The 24,311-nt window shown below is 40.7% G+C and overlaps 1 protein-coding gene across 1 annotated transcript; it reads left to right on the forward strand.

Moving 5' to 3' along the window:
• Window positions 1–258: 258 nt before the first annotated feature.
• LOC138869473 (DNA polymerase-like) lies at window positions 259–18,429 on the forward strand. The gene is made up of 3 exons (XM_070147093.1): window positions 259–1,068; window positions 1,174–1,276; window positions 18,275–18,429. The coding sequence occupies exons 1-3, from the start codon at window positions 259–261 to the stop codon at window positions 18,427–18,429; spliced, it is 1,068 nt and encodes a 355-aa protein (XP_070003194.1).
• The last annotated feature ends 5,882 nt before the right edge of the window (window positions 18,430–24,311 follow it).

A 24,311-nucleotide genomic window follows, 5' to 3' on the forward strand; every position in this document is an offset into this window, starting at 1 on the left:
CCAATGCCTAGGGGTGAGCCTGTCTGGCGGGGCAATTTGGAGAGCGTCAAATTAGATAGCTTGTTTGGATTTTTTAAGGCTTATATAGAGTGCCCTCCACACATAAAACGACCTTTCTTACCCTATAAAGATCCTAAATCTAAAATACTAATATTCCCTACATGTGAATTTGTCAGTGTTTATTATAGTGAAGAGTTAAAATATGCTAGAAGCGTAGGCTACAAGGTAATCCCTCTTTCGGGCTACATGTTTCAAAAGATGAATCCTGGCAGCCCATTCGAGGAGTTAGTTGGCTCCCTCTTTGAGAGCTGGTTAAAGGCAAGAAAAGAAGGTAATGAGGCCATGGCCTATGTGTACAAGATCCTTATGAATTCATTATACGGTAGATTTGGTATTAACCCTGAATCCATACAGACAGAGGTATGCAATTATGATAAATATAATCAATTAATTATAACAACAGGGTTCCAGTATGCGGAGAAGCTTAGCGATGAATACTACATTATTGCCTATAAGACTAATACAGAACGGGTTCCAGACGCGGAGTGGAGGCCGCCAAGGATAGCAGCAGTTCAGATATCAGCGGCTATCACAACATGCGCTCGTATCCATATGCATCCTTACAATTCAAGAGAAGATTGTTACTACACGGATACAGACTCAGTTATCCTTGGGAGTCCTCTTCCTGATGATGATGTCTCACCCACTGAATTGGGGAAGTTTAAGCTGGAGCACAAATTAAGTAAAGGTATCTTTTTATCACCAAAGGGTTATTGTCTTTGGACTGATAAAAATCAGATCATAATTAAACATAAGGGGTTAGCTAAACCATTGGTCAGTGATAAGTGGTATGAAACACAATACGCTGATTTAAAACGGAGAATAGTGGCCCTTGTTGATTCTAACTTCCTAATAAATTGGGCAACACTGGACATCATGAAAAAGACCAAATTAGTGAAGTTAAGTACCCAAACTAATACCAAGAGGGAACCGGTGTATGACAATAATCAAGATTGGGTTGATACAAAACCAGTGAATGTGAAAGACTACGCGGGACAAGATAAAAGAGTACTTCTATATAAATACAGGATACAATCCGATAGTATCATCAAAGATAAGCAAGGCTAGAGTCAAAGGCCAGATTCCCCTAAGAAAGCTACTATTCAAAGGCAGGGGCAGAGTAACTCTTCACCTACTCTATTCATCCATCCACCGAAGAAGAATAAGAATAAGAAAAAATATATTAACTCCGGTAAGAAGAAGAAGAAAAAGCCAGGTTAGCTTTTTGAGAGCCTATCTTTTTCTTTTTTCTTACTGAGCAACCTTTTTTATACACCGAGGGAACCTTGAACATAAATCATTGACCCCTGATGGTTGGTAGGGGAAGTGAGTGGGGGCGTATCCTAGTTTAGCTCGGACTCTACTAGTGACTAAAGGTTGAAGGGCACTGGAGGATTCTATTAATCTACGTAAGGCAGCTAAATAGAATATAAAATTACCATTTTAGGGGTTCAGGTCCAGATTCCTGGATAGGTTGTGCCGGTCTAATTGAGTTGTCGATGTATCAGCGCCCTCTTTTTAGTCTTAGTCCTCCGAATGGTTATTTTCCACTGTAGGGGAAAAGCCCGTACTTAGAATGGTTATTTCACATCACTGCCTTTTGACTGAAGTTCTTAGAAGAGGGAATGTAAAAGAATTAGACTAGGGACCTTATTCCAAGCTTAAACCTTCGTTCTCCCCGCCCTGGAATTACTGAACTCCCAAGACGTTAAGCTAGCAAGACTAATAGGTTTAGGCTAGGGCGCCAACCCTGACTAGAAGTCTGTTTTTCCCACGTCCGGTAGACTTTCTTGGCTTTCACTAATAGAATAGTTCAAGCTTATTAGAATAGGCTGAGAAAAGCTAAGAGAGAACCTTACTTAATTACTTAAGTAAAGGTGCGTAGCTGTTTAGATACTCTTACTACTTTCTTTTCTTTAGAAGTATTATGATAACATCTTGGTTAAAAAAGTGATTTTATTTTTAATAGACTATCCACACCATCCCATTTCGGTAGGGACAAAACCGGCAACAAGAGCGAATGAGAGAATTATGCCCAACCCAACTGCCTTAAGCAGAGATCCACTAGCCGGAATAGTTAATTCACATAAAGGCATTTCATTAATGGCATGGAGCATGAGCTGGGTAAGATTAGCAGAATCGATAAACTTTGTGACCTCAAACCCCTGCGGTTGATACTGTAGGTCGAAATACTTCTAGTAGTTGAATAGCGGGCCAAATATGGTGCTATCAGGCATATTAGCCATTGAGCAAGGGTCCACCTTGTACCAGACAACACAACCTACACCCGTGACCACTAGCGCCAAGTAACGCCCAAAATATGAGGGACTATATGTTACAACATCAGTTAATACCCTATCCGCATTCCCAGGTTCATTCAATAATCCACGAACGCCGGCTCCTAAACTAGAGGCAGTAAACATACTATCGGGTGAAATTTTACTAGTTATATATGATAAGCCCAGGTTGTTGTTGCAGTATACAGTCAGTTTTTCCAATTTCTCACTACAATACTCTAACTCTTTAAGTAGAAATTTAGATTGACCGGGTAGAAAACGAAATGCAAAAGCCATACTTTTATTACCAAAATTCTTCTACGACCCCGGATAATGGGGTAAAACAAAATCTAAGCAAATACCTTTCTTCATATCCTGTATTGTACCCTCCCATCAAGGATGAAATGTGTTCAAAGAATGAGAAAAAGAAGGCGTACTGCTTACGCTGACCTCTGAATTACCCGAGGAAGATCCGGTATTACCATTATCAGAAGAAGTCCCGCTATCAATCGTCAGTTTTTCGAACTTCTCACACAGCGTATAATCATCCAGGTTGTCGATATTTTCAATACATTAAAAAATCGACACCAATCTATACTCTTCGGCCGCATAACTGGAAATGAATTTTTTATGTAGGATATAAACCCTATAAATAGTGCTTCCGCTATTTAACACAGTTACCAAAGGCTCACCCGCGCCAACCCGGTTTGCTAGTTCAGCAAAAAGGCGGAGGGTAGTCTAATTCTAGGTGAGTAGGGCTTATATCAGATTTACTGAGCATTTAGCCTTGTAAGCCAACAATTTTTATAATTCACTACATAGACAAAAATATCCTATCAAATAAACACTACAAATAACGACCAAAAATAGTGTACTATAATTATCTTTTTCCTCTTCAACCCCTGAAACATCAGCTTTAACCTCTTGTTTTTCAACCTCTGAAACATCAGTTTTAACCTCTTGTTTTAAGCGAATTATATGTTAGACATTAATGTTAGACATTAATGTTAGCGAAAAAACCAACTTCCGCTATTAATGTTAGACATTAATTATATGGTTATGTCTAACTCTGCTCATCCAAACTGGGATTTTAAGCGAAAGTTGAGCCTTCCGGTACTCTCTCCCGAATGTGTAAAAGACTTTTTCAAGTTTGATTAGTGAAAACGTCGTCAACTCGTAACCGGGGAATATAAGTCCTCCTCCCAAGACTACTCAATCCCTGCTCTATGTCTTGCTGCTGACCTTAGCGAGACAATGGGAGTGCATCTCATTTGAATAGAAAGGCTTTACCTCTCTTGTTGGACGAGACTAAAAAGTCTTTTTCAAAAGAAAAGTCTTTCGACTTAACAAAGAGAGTAGGTTGGATACTAAAAGAATTCAATACAGCGAGGGAGGGGGGGGGAATGAAGGTTCCTCAATAAGATAATACTTTTTTTTAATGCTGACATGACAGGGGAAATAGGCTTGCAGAGTATGTCTTTGATGACCGAATAAAGTATAAAAATAAAACTTTAAGGGCCACCAAAAAGGAAAAAACGGACATCATGCTCGGCGGCTAAAGGGAAAGAAATTGGAAAGGTGCTCAAGATTGATTATACTACCTCTGATGTTGAGGGCGATCGTTCTATTTTATTGTGTGCAGAAGTTGATCTTACTAAGCCTTTTTTATTTTATCTAAGTTTAAATCGCACTGTGTGGAAAATTGAGTATGAGAGCCTTCATATGATCTCTTTTAATTATGGCAAAGGCAAATATGGCTTTAAGGATGATAACTGTCCATTAAAGCAAGTTGAAGGCCAAACTGATACAGCGAAAGATCCAGTTGATGGTCATGGGAACAGTAGCGATTGGCCGGGGTTGAAGCAGACCTTTCCTATTTATTCATTATAATAACTATATGAAAAGAGGAAAGGACTTTTTTATAGAGAGGGGTTGAAAATATCTCAGAGCGAACGTAAGCTTTGCCATGAGAGTAGATCAGCGGAGTTTACGATCATAAAGAAAAGGCTAACCTCACCTTACGGATCATTTCACTTGCTTGACTGGTTTGCTTTCCAGGTTACTCACTTCCGTTCTATCGGGATGAACTAGCGATATGAGAGTTATCCCATCTTCGATGACTGGTGATTCGGCAACCGATTGATTCGGCGCATCTAAGTATTGAAAAACCCAAATTCGTTGGTATCTTTGCTGAAGGTCTCTTCGCATAAACCACCATGTTAACATAAATCAATGATGTTATCCGATTTCATAAATATGAAATTTATGAAATCGGATAATGCATTAGTCATTAATTGAATGAAATTAATTTTTCTATAATTAATTGAATGTCTAACATTGATTTATGTTATATATATATGGTTATGTCTGATAATGTCTAAATTAATTTATGATAATATCTATTAATTTCTTTATTAATAGACCCTCTAAATGAATCGGATAATGCGTTAGTCATTCATTGGGGAAAAGAACATGATGATGCCTAACATGAGCGAATATCTATTCGCTCCCCTAAGCTTGTTCTTTTTCAAGAAAAAATGAATTGCAATCTTGGTTTAGTTTTGTTAATTTGAAAATTTTCATATTTATCAAGATTTTTAAGTGTGCAATCCTTTTGTGAAAATGTTGATGGGGGATGTTAAATTTATATTACGGTCAAATTTGTCTACTAGTAGTAGATTACGTCAGAGCTTTGTTACGTCAAATTTGAGAATCGTAACAAATCTGTATTACAAGTCGAAACTACAAGGGGTTGTTTGGTAGGAGTTATTACAAAAAAGGAAATTTTATCTCCTATAGTAAATGTTGATATCTTATTTATTATAAATAAATATATTTTTAAAAAATTATCTCCTATAGCTAGCTTTTAATTTTTATAGCAAAATATCTATTTATGGCCACTTCCTACCTTTAAGCCATTAAATACGTTGTGTATTATTTTTCTCTCTCCTTCTTTTTTCTCTCTCACAAAATTACCGTATAGGAAGTAAACTTCTCTCTCCCTCTTTCCTCCTTTCTCTTTCCTCTTTCTTCTCTTTTTCCCCCGATTTTTCCTCTCTGCTTTTAGAAACCCTAGGAGGGGCTGTGTTCCGCCAACGACAGATCCGGTCGGCGACCACTTCCCCCCCTTCCTTATTGTGTCACCCCTAACCCCCTCCTCCCTTATCCTTCTTCCTGCATCTGCCCCATTCTCTCTGTCACAACGCCATTCTCTCTGTCACAACGCCATTCTCTTCCCCATTTTCTCTATCAATGATTCTCCACTGATTCATCTCTATTATCTCTCTCAATTTTCAACTTTTTTTGCTCCAAAGAACTGTGGTAAGTAGAAACAAAGATTTGGGGAAACAAAAGATAAAGGAGAAACAAAGATTTGGAGAAATACAAGTGCAGATCTCAAAATTTTCGAAGCAGAAATGAGAGATTCACTACCTGGACGACTCAGAGGGGCTCGGTACCGGCGGTGACGCCCCACATGGCGACGACCTGGATATCGGTGGATTGGGGACTGAGTTTGGGGCTAAGGAACTTGAAGAGTATGTTACCCTTTTTAATTGTATTTCAATGTATCTCGCTGTATTCTATGTATTTCGTTATATTCACTGTCTTTATTAGTTTTTTCTACTTTTTCAATATATTCACTGTTTTTAACTGTATTCAATGTAATTATATAATTTTAAAGCTTCACTTTGTTTTACTGTTTTGTCCAGCAGTATATATTATAAGCAGTATGTATTCAATGTATTGTAGAATGCATTCATATGTTTTTTAAATTAATATAACTAGCTTTAGTGTATGTGCGTTGCACATGAATTCTGCGTGTATCAATAAAATAATACGAATTATGTGTAATAGCAATTGACATCGATATAGATGTAACATTCATTTAAATGGAAAAATAAATATTATTTGTCACGACCCTAAACCCGGACCCGGTCGTAATGGCGCCTCTCGTGAAGACAAGGCCAACCAACTCTTCCCAATTCGACGTTAAACAGTTAAACAATAAGAAAACAGTCTAAAACATGATTTAATATTACTAAGTAGTAGATAATATCATAAATATGCGGAAGGGTAATCCAACACAGCCCGATACCGGGGTGTCACTAGTCATGAGCATCTATAAATCCTACTAAAAATCCGATAAGTCTATACACTATTACAAAAGTCTGATAAGAGATAGAAAAGATAAAGAGGGAGAAACACGGGTCTGCGGACGTCAAGCAGCTACCTCGTGAACTCCGAATGTCCACCGGGAGCTCTCAACTCGCACTGGCAGAATCAGCAACGCCTAAATCTGCACATAGGGGTGCAGGGAGTAAAGTGAATACTCCAACTCAGTGAGTAACAAATGTAAATGAAGACTGAAAGCAAGAAATCACGCAAGGCACAAAACATTCTATAATAAAGCAGCAAAACCATTTAAAATCAGTAAATTAGTGAAAGATAGGTAAAATCCTTTAACTCAAATGTAGTTTCATGAAGAGCCTTTTTTAATAATTAAGCAGGTAATTGACAGCCAAATATAAAAAAGTAAACACACAAAGGCTCGCCCCTCGGGCACAGTATCAACAAATCCGCCCCTCGGGCATAGTATCAACAAATCCGTCCCTCGGGCAATATCTCAGAACAGTACCAGCCCCTCGGGCAATCACATAAAGCAATACCAGCCCCTCGAGCTCAATATCACATCACAATGGGTACTCGCGCTCACTGGGGGTGTACAGACTCCTAGAGGGGCCCCTTACGGCCCAAGCGCAATATCAAGCCACCTCGTGGCATCATCACTAGGCCCTCGTTCCCATATCAATCAATCCACCTCGTGGCGTACATATCACAGGCCCTCGACATCATAATCAGTGTCAAATGTTTCCTCACAACATAGGCCCTCGGCCTCACTCAGTCAAGAATCCTCACAAGCCACTCGAGCAATAGTAAAACAGTGTTTCTCAGCCCAAACATCATTTAAAAATATCATTTAAGTATTAAAACTGAGTAAACATGGCTGAATACAAAAACAATAGAAAATAACATGACTGAGTTCAAGTATAAAGTCAAAACAGTCAGGAAATATCAGTAAAAATCCCCGAAGGGTTCAAATATTTGGCTCAAGGCCCAAATATGGCATTCAACTCAAGTAATGATGACAACAAATAGATTTCAGTTAAATACGCGGAAAAATCATCAATTGGGATGGACCAAGTCACAATCGCCCAATAGTGCACGACCTCACACTCGTCATCATGCGTGTGCCTCACCTCAATATAGCACTACGATGTGCAAATTTGGGGTTTCAAACCCTCAGAACATCATTCACAATCATTACTCACCTCGAACCGGTCAAATCTCTAGCTCGCGACGCCCTTGCCCCTCGAATCGACCTCCACTCGAGTCGAATCTATCCAAAATCAGAACGAGGACGTCAAAATATGCTAAGGGAACGAAGCCCAAGCGAAAACAATCAATATATGACAAATCCCGAAATTACCAAAACCCGACCCCCGGTCCCACGTCTCGAAATTCAACAATTTTTACATCAATAGGTTCCTTATCTCCCCACGAGTTCATACATATCAAAAGTTCTCAAATCCGACCTCAAATGGTCCTTCAAATCCTCAATTGAAGACCTAAGTTCCAAAGCCCTAGTTTCCCCAATTTTCACCCTTAATTTCCATGATTTCTAGCTCTAATCCATGAAGTAATAGCATAGGAACGAGTTTTAGGTCCAAATTCTTTACCTCAATGAAGTTCCCTTGAAATCCCTCTTTCAAATCGCCCAAAGAGCTCCAAAGCCGAGATAAAAATGGTGAAATTAGCTAAAATTTGTGAACACCACAATTTATACTTTCTGCCCAGGCATTTTCACATCTAAGACACAATACCCGCTTCTGCGGTACTGCATATACGGCCAAATTACCGCTTCTGCGGTTCTTCACTTAAAAGGCCCAATCCGCATCTGCGGTCAACTCTCCGCATGTGCGGTCATACTACTGCATTTGTGGTTCCTGACGATTCCTCCAAAATCCGCTTCTGCGGCTCCTCTTCCGCACGTGCGGTCCCCAATCCGCATGTGCAGAAATTCCAGAAGCAGCTGAGATTCTGCAACTTCACATGTCTCAAACCTTTCCGTCAACCATCCGAAATCATCTTGAGCCCCACCGGGTCCTTAACCAAAAGCACAAACATATCCTAATACCTTATTCAAACTTGTTCCAATCATCAAAACACCTCAAACAACATCAAATCACCCAAAACACATCGGGTTCAAGCCAAACTTTCATAAATATTCCTAATTTTGCTTTTGATAAAAAACCCAACCAAACCACGTTCGAATGACCTAAACTTTTGCACACACATCGCAAATGGCACAACGAAATTATTGTAACTCTCGGAATTCCATTCCGACTCCTATATCAAAATCTCGCCTACCAACCGGAAATCGCCAAAATATCAACTTCGCCAATTCTAGCCTAAATCTACTCCGGACCTCCAAAACTCATTCTGATCACGCTTCTAAGTCATAAATTACCTCCCGAAGCTAACTGAACCATCGAAACTCACATCCGAGCCCTCTAATACACAAGTCAACATCCGATTGACTTTTCCAACTTAAGCTTCCTCAAAAGATACTAAGTGTCTCAAACCTTACCAAATTTATTCCCGATTCAATCCGACCAACCCGATATCACATAACACGAAAAAAGAAAGCATAAAGATTATAAATGGGAAAAATGGAGCGGTAACTCATGAGATGACTGGACGGGTCATCACATCCTTCCCAACTTAAATAAACGTTCGTCCTCGATCGAGTCAAGAGACATACCTGAAGCCTTAAATAGGTGAGGATATTTGCTCCGCATCTCCCGCTCGGTTTCCCAGGTAGCCTCCTCCACGGGCCGATCTCTGCACTGCACTTTCATCGAAGCTATATCCTTTGACCTCAACTTTCGAACCTAATGACCCAAAATAGCTACTCGCTCCACATCATAAGTCAAATCATCATCCAACTGAACCGTGCTGAAATCCAAAACATGAGACGGATCCCCAATATACTTCCGGAGCATAGAAACATGAAATACCAGATGCACACTCGACAAGCTGGGTGGAAAAGCAAGCTCATAAGCCACCTCCCCAATCCTCCGAAGCACCTCAAAAGGCCCAATAAACCGCGGATTCAATTTCCCTTTCTTCCCAAATCTCATAAAACCCTTCATGGGTGAAACCTTCAACAGAACCTTCTCACCAATCATGTAGGACACATCTCGAGCCTTCCTGTTAGCATAACTCTTTTGCCTCAACTACGCGGTACGAAGCCTCTCCTGAATCACCTTCACCTTTTCTAAGGCATACTATACCAAGTCTGTCCCCAATAGCTTAGCCTCACCGGGCTCAAACCAACCAACTGGAGATCTACACCGCCTCCCATACAAAGCCTCATATTGAGCCATCTGAATACTCGATTGGTAGCTGCTGTTATAAGCAAACACTGCAAGCGGTAGAAACTGATCCCATGACCCTCCGAAATCCATGACACAAACACGTAACATGTCCTCCAATATCTGAATAGTGCACTCGGACTGTCCGTCCATCTGAGGGTGAAAACCTGTGCTCAACTCAACATGAGTACCCAACTCTCGTTGCACAGACCTCCAAAACTGCGAAGTAAACTGAGTGCCCCTATTTGAAATGGCAGAAACTGGGACACCATGCAAACGAACAATATCCCAGATATAGATCTCTACCAACCGCTCTGAAGAATAGGTAGTACACACAGGAATGAAGTGCGCGTACTTGGTCTGCCGATCCACAATCACCTAAATAACATCGAACTTTCTCAAAGTCCGTGGAAGTCCAACAAAAAAGTCCAAGTGATCCTCTCCCACTTCCACTCTGGAATATCTATCCGCTGAAGCAAGCCACCCGATCTCTGATACTCATATTTTACCTGCTGACAATTGAGTCACCGAGTTACAAGCCCCACAATGTCTTTCTTTATTCTTCTCCACCAATAGTGCTGCCTCAAATCCTGATACATCTTCATGGCACCCGGATGAATGGAATACCGCGAGCTATGGGCCTCCTCCAGAATCAACTCCCGAAGCCCATCCACATTGGGCACACAAATCTGGCCCCACATTCTCAACACCCAATCATCACCAATGGTCACATCTCTTGCATCATCATGCTGAACTCTATCCTTAAGGACAAGCAAATATGGATCATCATACTGGCGATCTCTGATGCGATCATATAAAGAAGACCAGAAAGCACGTAAGCCAATACCCGACTGGGCTCCAAAATATCTAATCTCATGATCCGATTGGCCAAGTCCTGGACATCAACTGCAAGAGGTCTCTCCCCAAATGGAATATATGCTAAACTCCCAATACTCACCGCCTTTCGGCTCAAGGCATCGACCATCACATTGGCCTTTTCCGGATGGTACAATATAGTGATATCATAATCCTTAAGCAACTCCAACTATCTCCGCTGCCTCAAATTGAGATCCTTCTGTTTGAACAAGTGCTGGAGGCTACGATGATCAGTAAACACCTCACAAGACATACCATACAAGTAATGCCTCCAAGTTTTCAACGCGCAAACTATGGCAGCCAACTCTAAATCATGAACGGGGTAGTTCTTCTCATGGGGCTTCAACTGACGAGAAACATAAGCAATAACTCTACCCTCCTGCATCAATACACAACCAATGCCAACTCTCGAAGCATCACAATACACGTACATGAACCTGAAGCTGATGGCAAAACTAACACTAGAGCTGTGGTCAAAGCTATCTTGAGCTTCTGAAAGCTCTCCTCACACTCGTCCGACCAAACAAATGAAGCACCCTTCTGAGTTAACTTGGTCAAGGGCGATGCGATGGATGAGAATTCCTGAACAAAACGGCGATAATACCCTGCCAAACCAAGAAAGCTGCGAATCTCTGTGGCTGAGGACGGTCTGGGCCAACTCTAAACCGCCTCTATTTTCTTCGGATCAACCTGAATACCCTCGCTGGATACCACGTGCCCTAAGAAAGCCACTAAACTGAGCCAAAACTCACAGTTGGAGTATTTTGCATAAAACTTCTCCTTTCTCAATCTCTACAACACAACTCTCAAATGCTCCGTGTGCTCCTTCTGAATATGCGAATATACCAGAATATCATCAATGAAGACTATGACAAACAAGTCAAGATAAGGCCGGAACACATTGTTCATCAAATGCATGAACGCTGTTGGGGCATTACTCAGCCCAAAAGACATCACCAAGAACTCATAATGACCATATCTGGTCCTGAAAGCTGTATTAAGAATATCTGAGTCCCTGATCTTCAACTGGTGATAACCTGAATGGAGATCAATCTTGGAGAACACTCTCGCTCCCTGAAGCTGGTCGAATAAATCATCAATGCGAGGCAAAGGATACTTATTCTTAATTGTTACTTTGTTCAATTGCCTATAATCAATGCACATTCTCACAGTGCCATCCTTCTTTTTCACAAATAGAACCGGCGCACCCCAAGGTGACACACTAGGCCGAATGAACCCTTTATCAAGGAGTTCCTGAAGCTGCTCCTTTAATTCCTTCAACTCCGCTGGTGCCCTACGATACGGCAGAATAGAAATGGGCTGAGTGCCCGACACCAGGTCAATACCAAAATTAATATCCCTGTCTGATGGCATGCCCGACAGGTCTACGGGAAACATCGAAAAAATCCCTCACAAGTGGAACAGAATCAATACTAGGAGTCTCAGCACTGATATCCCTCACAAAGGCTAGATACAAAAGACAACCCTTCCCAACCATACGCTGGCATTTCAAGAATGAGATCACTCTACTAGGAACATAATCAGTCACACCTCACTACTCAATCCGTGGCACACCCGATATAGCCAATGTGGCTATCTTAGCATGACAGTCCAGAATAGCACGACACGGAGATAGCCAATCCATGCCCAAAATGACATTGAAATCCACTGTACACAATAATAGAAGATCCACACGGGTCTCCAGACCCCTAATAGTCACCACACACGACCGGTACACATGGTCTACAACAACAGTATCGTCCACCAGGGTAGATACATGAATAGGTGGAGCAAGAAACTCATGGGGCATACCCAAATAATGAGCAAAGTATGATGACACATAAGAAAAGGTGGAACCAGGATCAAATAATACAGAGGCATCTCTGTGGCAGACTGAAAAAATAGCTGTAATAATAGTATCTGAAGCAATAGTATCGGGTCTACATGGAAGTGGATAGAAATGGGCCTGACCGCCACCTGATCGACCTCCCCCTCCGGGTCGACCCCTAGCTGACTAGCCTCTACCCCTAACTGGCTAGGGGATGGTGGTGAAGTAACTGGCGCTGAAGCCGATGACTGACCCCTCTGCTGAGATAAACTCGCAAGACGACAAGGGCATTGCCTCCACATATGCCCCATCTCACCACACTCATAACAACTCCCAGGTGTTGGAGAAGGGGACTGAAGGGAACCCCTCGCATTAGAGTGACTAGCAGATACACTCGGCATATAAGAGCCCTGAGCTGATGGAGCATGGGACGAACTCTGATCTAGAAAGGCACTAAGTGATGACTGGCCCTGACGAGAACTGTGAGAACCATGACCCGATGATGCCCCACGATAACCTGGGCGAGCTGGCTGAGCATGCCTGAATGGACGGCCTCTGCCATGCTGAAACTGACCTCTCGAAGGAGTACCACTGTAACTACCAGATCCTCGAGGCCTTTTGGCCTCCCTCTCCTCGCGCTCCTGGCGACAAACAGACTCAATCTCACGGGCAATATCCACAACCTCCTCGAAAGTAGCACCAATTACCCTCTCCCTGGTCATAAGAATGCGAAGCTGATAAGTGAGGCCATCAACAAACCTCCTAATCCTCTCTCTATCTGTCGGAACCATACAAATAGCATGACGAGCTAACTCAGAGAACCTCATCTCGTACTACGTCACAATCATCTCTCCTGATGCAACCACTCAAACTCCCTACGTAGCTCTTCTCTGTGGGACTGCACACATACTTCTCCAGGAATAGAACGGAGAACTGCTGCCAGGTAAGGAGTGCTGCACCAACAGGCCTACGCCTCTCAAAAACCTCCCACCAAGTGAAGGCAGCTCCAGAAAATTGATAAGCAGTGAAAGTGACTCCGCTGGTCTCCAGAATACCCGCAGTACGAATCATCCTCTGGAATTTGTCTAAGAAACCCTAGGCATCCTCACCCTCTACACTGAAGGTCGGAGGCTGCAGTCTACCAAACCTCTCCAACCTACGCTGCTCATCCTCCGACATAGCAAGAACTACATAGTCCTGAGTAGCTGCAGCCAGCTAGGCTGGATATGTCCCCGGCGTCTGAAGTCCCTGCACGACCTGCTCAGGTGTGCGAGCGGTGGGAGTCTGATTGCCTCTCCCGACCTGAAAAGTTGTTGCGGCTGTAGTGGCTGAAACCGCCTGAGCTAGGCTAGTGAAAACTGATAAGATCTGAGCCAAGGCCTCCTAAATACCCAGAATCACCATGGGCACAACTGGTGCCTAAGCTGGTGCTGCTGGAGAGACCATAACTAGAACCTGACCCTGAACTGGGGAAGCTGGTGGATCTGCAGGTGCTACCCTAGCTACTCTACCCCTACCACGACCACAATTGCGTCCTCGGCCTCTAGTGGCCACGGCTGGTGGTACTGGTGGTCGTCCACCGGTAGCACATGTCCTCACCATTTGTGAGAGAATAGAACAACAAAAGTTTAGTACTCGGATCAACAAATTCGCACGACAAGAATTTCAAGAATATGAAGTTTTCCTAAAGGTTCTACAGCCTCTCGAGGATAAATACAGACGTCTCCGTACCGATCCGCGAGACTCTACTAAACCTGCTCATGACTCATGAGACCTATGTAACCTAGTCTCTAATACCAACATGTCACGACCATAAACTCGGACTCGATCGTGATGGCGCCTCTCGAGAAGACAAGGCCAGTCAACTATTCCCATTTCGACGTTAAACAGTTAAACAACAAGAAAACAGTCTAAAATATGATTTAATAATACTAAGTAGCAGATAATATCATAAATATGCGGAAGGACAACCCAACACAGCCCGATACCGGGGTGTCACTAGTCATGAGCATCTATAAATCCTACTACAAATCTTATAAGTCTATACACTATTACAAACTTCTGATAAGAGATAGAAAAGATAAAGAGGGAGAAAAACGGGTCTGCGGACGTCAAGCAACTACCTCGTGAACTTTGAATGTCCGCCGGGAGCTCTCAACTCGCACTGGTAGTATCAGCAACGCCTGAATCTGTATATAGGGGTGCAGGAAGTAAAATGAGTACTCTAACTCAGTGAGTAACAAATGTAAATAAAGACTAAAAGCAAGAAATCACGTAAGGCACAAAGCATTCTATAATGAAGCAGTAAAACCATTTAAAATCAGTAAATCAGTGAAAGATAGGTAAAATCCTTTAACTCAAATGTAGTTTCATGAAAAGCCTTTTTCAATAATTAAGCAGGTAATTGACTGCCAAATATGAAAAAGTAAACACATAAAGGCTCGCCCCTCGGGACAAATCTGCCCCTCAGGCAACATCTCAAAACAGTACCAGCCCCTCAGGCAATCACATGGAATAATACCAGTCCCTCGGACAATCACATAGAACAATACCAGCCCCTCGGGCTCAATCTTACATCACAATGGGTACCCGCGCTCACTAGGGGTGTACAGACTCTTGGAGGGGCCCCTTACGACCCAAGCGCAATATCAAGTCACTTCGTGACATCATCACTAGGCCCTCGGCCTCATATCAATCAATCCACCTCATGTCATACATATCTCAGGCCCTCGGCCTCATAATCAGTATCAAATGTTTCCTTACAATATAGGCCATCGGCCTCACTCAGTCAAGAATCCTCACAAGCCACTCGGGCAATAGTAAAACAGTGTTTCTCAGTCCAAACATCATTTAAAAATATCATTTAAGTTTTAAAACTGAGTAAACATGGCTGAGTATGAAAACAGTGGAAAATAACATGACTGAGTTCAAGTATAAAGTCAAAACAGTGAGGAAATACCAGTAAAAATCCCCGAAGGATTCAAATAGTTGGCTCAAGGCCCAAATATGGCATTCAGCCCAAATAATGATGGTAACAAATAGATTTCAGTCAAAATACGCGGAAAAATCATCAATCGGGATGGACCAACTCACAATCCCACAATAGTGCATGACCCCACGCTCGTCATCAAGCGTGTGCCTCACCTCAATATAGTACTACGATGTGCAAATTCGGGGTTTCAAACATTCAAAACATCATTTACAATCATTACTCAACGTACTTGCCCCTCGAATCGACCTCTACTCGCGTCGAATCTATCCAAAATCAGAACGAGGATGTCAAAATATGCTAAGAGAACGAAGCCCAAGCAAAAACAATTAATATATGACACAAATCCCAAAATTACCAAAACCCGACCCCCGAGTTCACATCTCGGAATTCAAAATTTTTTACATCAATAGATTCCTTATCTCCCCACGAGTTCATACATATCTAAAGTTCTGAAATCCAACCTCAAATGGTCCTTCAAATCCTCAATTAAAGGCCTAAGTTCCCAAGCCCTAGTTTCCCCAATTTTCACCCTTAATTTCCATGATTTCTAGCTCTAATCCATGAAATAATAGCATAGGAACGAGTTTTATGTCCAAATTCCTTACCTCAATGAAGTTTCCTTGAAATTCCTCTTTCAAATAGCCCAAAGAGCTCTAAAGCCGAGATAAAAATGGTGAAATTAGCTAAAATTTGCGAAGGTTACAATTTATACTTTCTGCCCAGGCATTTTCACATCTGTGACACAATACCCACTTCTGTGGTACCGCATATGCGGCCAAATTACTGCTTCTGCGGTTCTTCACTTAAAAGGCCCAATCCGCATCTGCGGTCAACTATCCGCATCTACGCCTTCGCTGGTGCAGTCACACTACCGCATCTGCGGTTCCTAACGATTCCTCAAAAATCCGCTTCTGCGGCTCCTCTTCCGCACGTGCGGCGTCGCACCTGCGGTCCCCAATCCGCAGGTGCTGAAATACCAGAAGCAGCTGAGATTCTACAACTTCACAAGTCTCAAACCTTTCCGTCAACCATCCGAAATTACTCTGAGGCCCCCGGTACCTCAACCAAAAGCACAAACATATCCTAATACCTTATTCAAACTTGTTCCAATCATCAAAACACCTCAAACAACATCAAATCACCCAAAACACATCAGATTCAAGCCAAACTTTCAAAAATCTTTCGAATTTCGCTTTTGATCAAAAACCCAATCAAACCACGTCCGAATGACCTGAAATTTTGCACATACATCCGAAATGATACAACTGAACTACTACAACTCTCGGAATTCTATTGCGACCCCTATATCAAAATCTCGTCTACCAACCGGAAATCGCCAAAATATCAACTTCGCCAATTCAAGCCTAAATCTACTCCGGACCTCCAAACTCATTGCGATCACGCTCCTAAGTCTTAAATCACCTCCCGAAGCTAACCAAACCATCAGAACTCACATCCAAGCCCTCTAACACATAAGTCAACATCCAGTTAACTTTTCCAACTTAAGCTTCCTCAAAAGAGACTAAGTGTCTCAAACCTTACCAAATTCATTCCCGATTCGATCCGACCAACCCGAAATCACATAACACAGATAAACAAAGCATAAAGAGCAGAAATGAGAAAAATGGAACGATAAGTTATGAGACGACTGGCCGGATCATCACATTATTATATTAACATAATAATTGAATTCAAAGTAATGATGCGTATTCTAAACCTAAAAAGACAAAGACAATATTGTGTTGTTGAGATAATAATATTTTATTTTGATGTACCATGCATATATCTTATCTGTGACGTAGTGAATGGAGATGCTCTTCCCTTAACCAGAGGTCTCGAGTTCGAGTCCTGAGCATGAAAAAAATCCTTTGTAGAGAGCGCTCCCCCCCTCCCCCGAATAAGATTCTATATGACGCAAATTTGAATATAATCGGACTCCAATGCGAGTACCTAACACGGAATGAAAAATCAGAAAAATGCACATATCTCATCTACACATAGACAATATACTTGGTGTATGTTCTTTTTGTAACTTCGGCGACCTAAACCCTTATGAAATTGGTAAACATGAATTGCAACGATAATCTTCTATAAGGTAAAGTAATGACCTTTCTGTATTCTTGCACTTCGTAGTTCTAGCAATATGACTCTTTAAACTTTTTCCGCCTATAAATTAAATGGCTAAGTTTTTGTTGATCCGTAAAAAGAGATTACGTAATCAATTAACATAAAACTGATGTTCGAATGAACATGATGAATACCTCTTACTTATGTTAGTATTTTATAATGTCGTTTGTGTAAATTAAATGGTAGTCTCAACCATGAATTATTACAATAATATTCTGTACGGGTAGTAGTATGGACTTGTTTTTTTTGTGCTCTTTTAGTTTATAACAAATTAACAATAATAATGTCAACAGAATAAACGCTTTAAATAAGAATTACTCGAATTTCAAAAGTGCCACAAAAGAATAGCCTAAAATGTAAAAGTCGTGTATTAATTTGATTCCTGAATATTTTCAACACAATGTGGTTCGGTCAGGTCCCACTGGGTAACATATCAATTTATGCCGCAAGAGTAGTAAAAGGAGCTAACATCAACATTGCAGTTCTATTGCCTATTAGCTTCTCCAAAGCTGTATTGATGCCAGTTAATTCATGACACTCATTTTTAATAAATGATATTTTAAATTACAATTATTTATTATTTTAAAACAACGTCTTGAGGCCAGCTTTTTCGCTATTAGCTCTATACCCATTTTTTTAAATTTTTTTTAACTTAAACCCACTTTTTAAACAACTTCAGTCCCCTTTCTTCTTCCCCTTTCTTCTTCTTCTTCTTCTTCTTCTTCTTCTTCTTCTTCTTCTTCTTCTTCTTCTTCTTCTTCTTCTTCTTCTTCTTCTTCTTCTTCTTCTTCTTCTGCTATTGGTGCTTCTATGAAACTTCAGTTCATAGGATGATTGCCATAACTATGTTTATCGGATTATTTAAAAACAAATTACAAATAATTACGTAAGTTAGTAGACAATAATTTGCGAATATTTCCACGTAATTCTATTCTTTTCACGTTTATTATTTCCAAAATTTATAATTTAGATACTGTTGGCAATCTGATTATTTTATAGTAGTAATACACTATGAAAGAATAAGGCGATTATTTATCTAGTATGTTAGAAAGGTTTTTCAAAAATTTCAGCTTATATAGTGCTGAAATTTTTACAAATGAACTAAATAACTTCAGCATCTTCTGCTGAACTTTTTGAAAAAGCTTTATGACAAAACTAATGAATCCAGGACAAAAAACTTCAGCTTATATAGTGTTGAAGTTTTTCAAATGAACTAAATAACTTCAGCATCTTCTGCTGAAGTTTTTGAAAAAGCTTATCCACGCCAAAAAAACTTCAGCTTATTTAGTGCTGAAGTTTTTACAATAAACAACTAAATAACTTCAGCATCTTCTGCTGAAGTTTTTGAAAAAGCTTTACGACAAAACTAATGAATCAAAGACAAAACCTTCAACTATTTTAGCGCTGAAGTTTTTACAAATGAACTAAATAACTTCAGCATCTTATTCAGGACAAAAAAACTTCAGCATATGGCCTTTGCTACTTCAGTCCCGTCTACTAAAATGCTGAAGTTTTGCGTGATTGCCTTTGCTACTTCAGCCCCGTATGCTGAAGTTACGCAAAAAAATGGGTACGCTTGCAATTATTTTTTACAAAGCGGACACAAGTTAAAACGTGACCCAAAAAGCGAGTATAGATGCAAATCCCCCTCTTCTACCTAACATATAGTTGTTAAACTTAAATATTAGTTTGATCTATATTTTAACTTAAAAAACTTCGATTAACTGCTTGCTGAAAATTAAACTGTAAAACTTCAGGGTTCGATCACGCATACTGCTACAAACAAAAGGGCAGCCTCATTAAGCTTCCGTAATGCATGGGGTCCAAAAAAGGGTCGGATCACAAGGGTTTATTATATGCAGCTTTACCATACTGCTACAGACAAATACATATATGTTACATATGTCGAACTTGCATAATTTTTCGATTTTAAATATCCAAGCTTCATATCTAGAGTCAACACGCTAAATGTACAAAGAGACATAAATCCTGTGATTTAAATAATACTGATACTCAGCAGTTGTCCTTGATGTTCAGGCTGGATTGGCTAATTAAAATTAGTAAGATATTCAGAAAACTGAGTGTTGGTAAATGGAAGACGCAACATGAATCAAAATGCTTGTTGTCAACCCTCCCGTGGAGAAAGCTCCTTGCCTCGACGACTCATTAATTCAAATATGTGACTTACATGTTTCTACCCTCCCCATATTCCCTTTTCCACACGTTCATAGTGTCGCGACCCAAATTTTTCACCGCCAGAATCGTGATGGCGCTTAACTCTTGAATGCTAGGCAAGCCAACAAATACGGCTCTAACACGTTAATCATTAACCAAAACAATAATAAACATTAACTAAAGCTAAACAAATATGAAGTGCAAAAATTTTATAATAGTTCAAAATTCTAATACATGACTACCCCAATGATCTGGTGTCACAATCCACGAACGTCTAAGAATTTCTACAAATACTGGTTTAAAGGAAACTGCATCTATTTTGCGGAATGAAAGAAAACATGAACTAAGATAGAGGGAAGGGGACTAGTACTCCAGGGTCTGCGAACGTCGACAGATCTACCTTGGGTCTCCTGTGGACTGAAGGCAGCAACCTCAAACTCTGATTAGTATGGTCCAGTACCGGGATCTGCACAGAAAGTGCAGAGTACAGTATCGGTACAACCGACCCCATGTACTGGTAAATGCTAAGCCTAACCTCGGTGAAGTAGTGATGAAGTTAGGACACGACAAACAGCATAAACCTGTGCAGTTAAAAAATATACTAACCGAATAACAAGTAATAAAAGCTAAGCAGAAATGAACGGGAAGGGGCAACATGCTATGGGAGTTCCAACATACAGAATCACAGCAGTAAAGAAAATCTAAACAACTAGTACACTGGAACCGATAACAACAAATAAACACAGCAAATAGAAAATGCACGACATCACCCTTCGTGCTTTTACTCTCAATCCTCACCATGCAATCAATAATAGAGATGTGCACGACATTACCCTTCGTGCTTTATCACTCTTCTTTACCATATGAATAATAGAAATGTGCACGGCATCACCCTTCGTGCTTTATCACTCGTCCTCACCATATGAATAATAGAATTATGCACGACATCACCCTTCATGCTTTATCACTCTTCCTTACCATATGAACAATATAAATGTATACGGCATCACCCTTCGTGCTTTATCACTCTCCCTTACCATAAGAAACAACAGAAACAATAATAACCCGACAAGGACATCACAATCAAACAACTTCGTTTCATCACTTAATTTCACAACAGAAATCTCAACTGAAGACAATACTCAACCAATATCCAAAACAAGGAAAAAACATAATAAGACTTGTTTATCATGAGTAATAATTAGTTTAAGCAGGAACAATACGTACAAAGGAACACAACGATCACAAGTATAAGACTCACTCGCATGCTATGGTCTGACAACGACGTACATATACTCGTCACCACACATATACGCCGTACTTAGCAACTAAACAAGTAGCAAATAAGGCAACAACACCTAATCCCTCAAGATAAGGTTAGCCACGACACTTACCTCGATTCCACGACCATACTCAAGCCTCAAATACTGCTTTTTCCTTAGTTTTCACTTCCAATCTGCTCGTATCTATGCATAATTAACTTATTAACATCAATTAACGCCAAAGAAACCAATTATAATGTATGATTATAGATTCCCTAACATTTTCCCTAAAAAGTCAAAAATCGACCCCGGGCCCGCTTGGTCAAAACTCGAAGTTCGGACCAAAATACGATTACCCATTCACCCCCAAGCCCGGATATGCAATTGGTTTTTAAATCCGACCTCAATTTGAGGTCTAAAACCCCAAATTTTGAAATTCCTAAATTCTACCCCAAAACACCCAATTTCCTATGAAATCCCTAGATTTTGTGATGAAATCTTGTAAAAGGATAAAATAGATTGACAGAAAAGAGCTAGAAATCATTTACCTATGATTTGGGGAAGAATTGGTCTTTGGAAAATCGTCTCTTAAAGTTTAGGGTTTGAAAATTTAAGAAAAGAATCAAAAATCTCGTCTAAGTCCCTTTTTGCACAGTTGCAGATGTCGCATTTGCGACCAGAGCTTCGCAATTGCGAGACCGGCATCGCAAATGCGAACCTGCCGCATTTCTGCTACTGTCGCAAATGCGAACCTGCCGCATTTCTGCTACTGTCGCAAATGCGAACCCTTTGGTCGCAAATGCGAAGGTTTTCCTTTCCCAGACTACTTCGCAAATGGGAAGATATGTTCGCAATTGCGAACTCTGCTGGCCCAGGTCTTCTTCACAATTGCGATAATGACCTCGCAATTGCCATGACTGTTAAGATCACAAATGCAAAGCCTGATCTCGCAATTGCAAGATCAGAGGCCTGCAACAGGTATCAGCTGCAACATCAGATTTCTAAGTTCCAAACTTAATCCGTAGCCTATCCAAAACTCACCCGAGCCCTTAGGGCGCCAAACCAAACATGCACACAAGTCTTGAAACATCATATGAACTTGCTTGCGCGATCAAATCGCCAAAATAGCATCTAGAACTACGAATTCAACACCAAAACACATAAAATTTTCAAGATAGTTCAAACTTTCTATTTTCTCAACCAAAGGTCCGAATCACGTCAAATTACTTCTGTTTTCACCAAATTTCACAGATAAGGTTAAAATATTATAACGGACCTGTATTAGGCTCCGAAACCAAAATACGAGCCCAATACCAACAAGTTCAAGCATTATTCAATTTCTAAAAGCCATTATATTTTTCAGTTAACAATTTTCTTCAAAAAATCATTTCTCGGGCTAGGGACCTCGGAATTCGATTCGGGGCATACGCCCAGGTCCCATATTTTACTACGGACCCTCCGAGACCGTTAAATCATGGGTCTGGTCCGTTTACTAAAAATATTGACCGAAGTCAACTTAAATCAATTTTTTAAAGGCGGACTCAATATTTTTCTCAAATTTCACATAAAGACTTTTCGGAAATGAGCCCGGACTGTGCATGCAAATCGAGGAGGAAGAAAAGGAGGTTTTGAAGATCTCAGAACCCCGAATTGGGTCCTAAAACATGAGATGAACTTTTGGGTCATCACATTCTCCACCTCTAAAATAATCGTTCTTCCTCGAACAGATATAGAAAAGTACCTAAGTCGGTTAAAAGATGGGGATATCGGCTCAGCATATCGGACCCGGACTCCCAGGTAGCTACCTCAACAGGCTGACCTCTCCACTACACACGAACCGAAGGATAACTCTTTGACCTCAACTGACGAACCTGCCAGTCTAGAATAACTACCGGCTCCTCCTCGTAGGTCAAGTCCTTGTCCAATTGGATAGTGCTAAAGTCTAACATGTGGGATGGATCACCGTGATACTTCCGAATCATGAACATATGAAACACTGGATGCACTGCTGATAAACCTGGTGGCAACGCAAGCTCGTAAGCCACCTCACCCACTCTCCGAAGAATTTCAAAAGGCCCAATGAACCTAGGGCTTAACTTGCCCTTCTTCCCAAATCTCATTATGCCCTTCATGGGCGACACCCGAAGCAACACTCGCTCTCCGACCCTGAATGACACATCACGAACCTTACGGTCGGCATAACTCTTTTGTTTGGACTGAGCTGTACGAAGTCTATCCTGAATAATCTTAACCTTATCCAAGGCATCATGTATTAAATCTGTACCCAGCAACTAAGCCTCCCCGGGCTCAAACCACCCAACCAGTGATCGACACCGCCTACCATATAATGCCTCATAGGGAGCCATCTGGATACTCAACTTCTAACTATTGTTGTAGGCAAACTCCGCTAATGACAAGAACTGATCCCAAGAACCTCCAAAGTCAATAACACAGGCGCATAGCATATTCTCCAAAATCTAAATAGTCCACTCGGTCTGTCCGTCCGTCTAAGGATGAAATGTTGTGCTCAACTCGACTCGCGTACCCAACTCACGCTGCACTGCCCTCCAGAAATGCGAGGTAACCTGTGTACCTCGATCAGAAATGATAGACATGGGCACACCATGAAGACGAAGGATCTCACAGATGTAGATCTCTGCCAACCGCTCCGAAGAATAGGAAACTGACACAGGAATGAAATGCACTGACTTAGTCAGCCTATCCACAATAACCCATATTGCATCGAACTTCTTTTGAGTCCGTGGGAGTCCAACAACGAAATCCATAGTGATATGCTCCCACTTCCACTCAGGAATCTAAATCTGTTGGAGCAAACCACCAGGTCATTGATGCTCGTACTTTACCTACTGACAATTCAAACACCAAGCTACATATGCAACAGTATCATTCTTCATCTTCCTCCACTGTGAGCATGTGATTTTTGCCCTGTAAGAAATATTGCTATAAAATTCCAAGAAAAATAGATTTTTGTTAATTATTAGCCATTTTAGGAATTTTTGTAGAATTTTCTTAATTGTTTGCATTTTTCTGTGCATGTTTAATTTTTATTTAGATCATAAAAAATACCAAAAAATATCGTGCATCACATTTAGGATTTTGTTTTTACATTTTTAGAATTAATCAGTAATTATTTGCTTTACAAAATTTGAAAATCACATAACTAGCTCATTTTTATATTTTTTTTTAAATTTTAGTTTTTTGATTTTTCCCCTTTTAATTTAGAATTAATTGATGTTTATAATTAGCTAATTATTTTAG

The sequence above is a fragment of the Nicotiana sylvestris genome, chromosome 5 (assembly GCF_000393655.2).
Source record: "Nicotiana sylvestris chromosome 5, ASM39365v2, whole genome shotgun sequence".
Classification (NCBI taxonomy): Eukaryota; Viridiplantae; Streptophyta; class Magnoliopsida; order Solanales; family Solanaceae; genus Nicotiana; species Nicotiana sylvestris.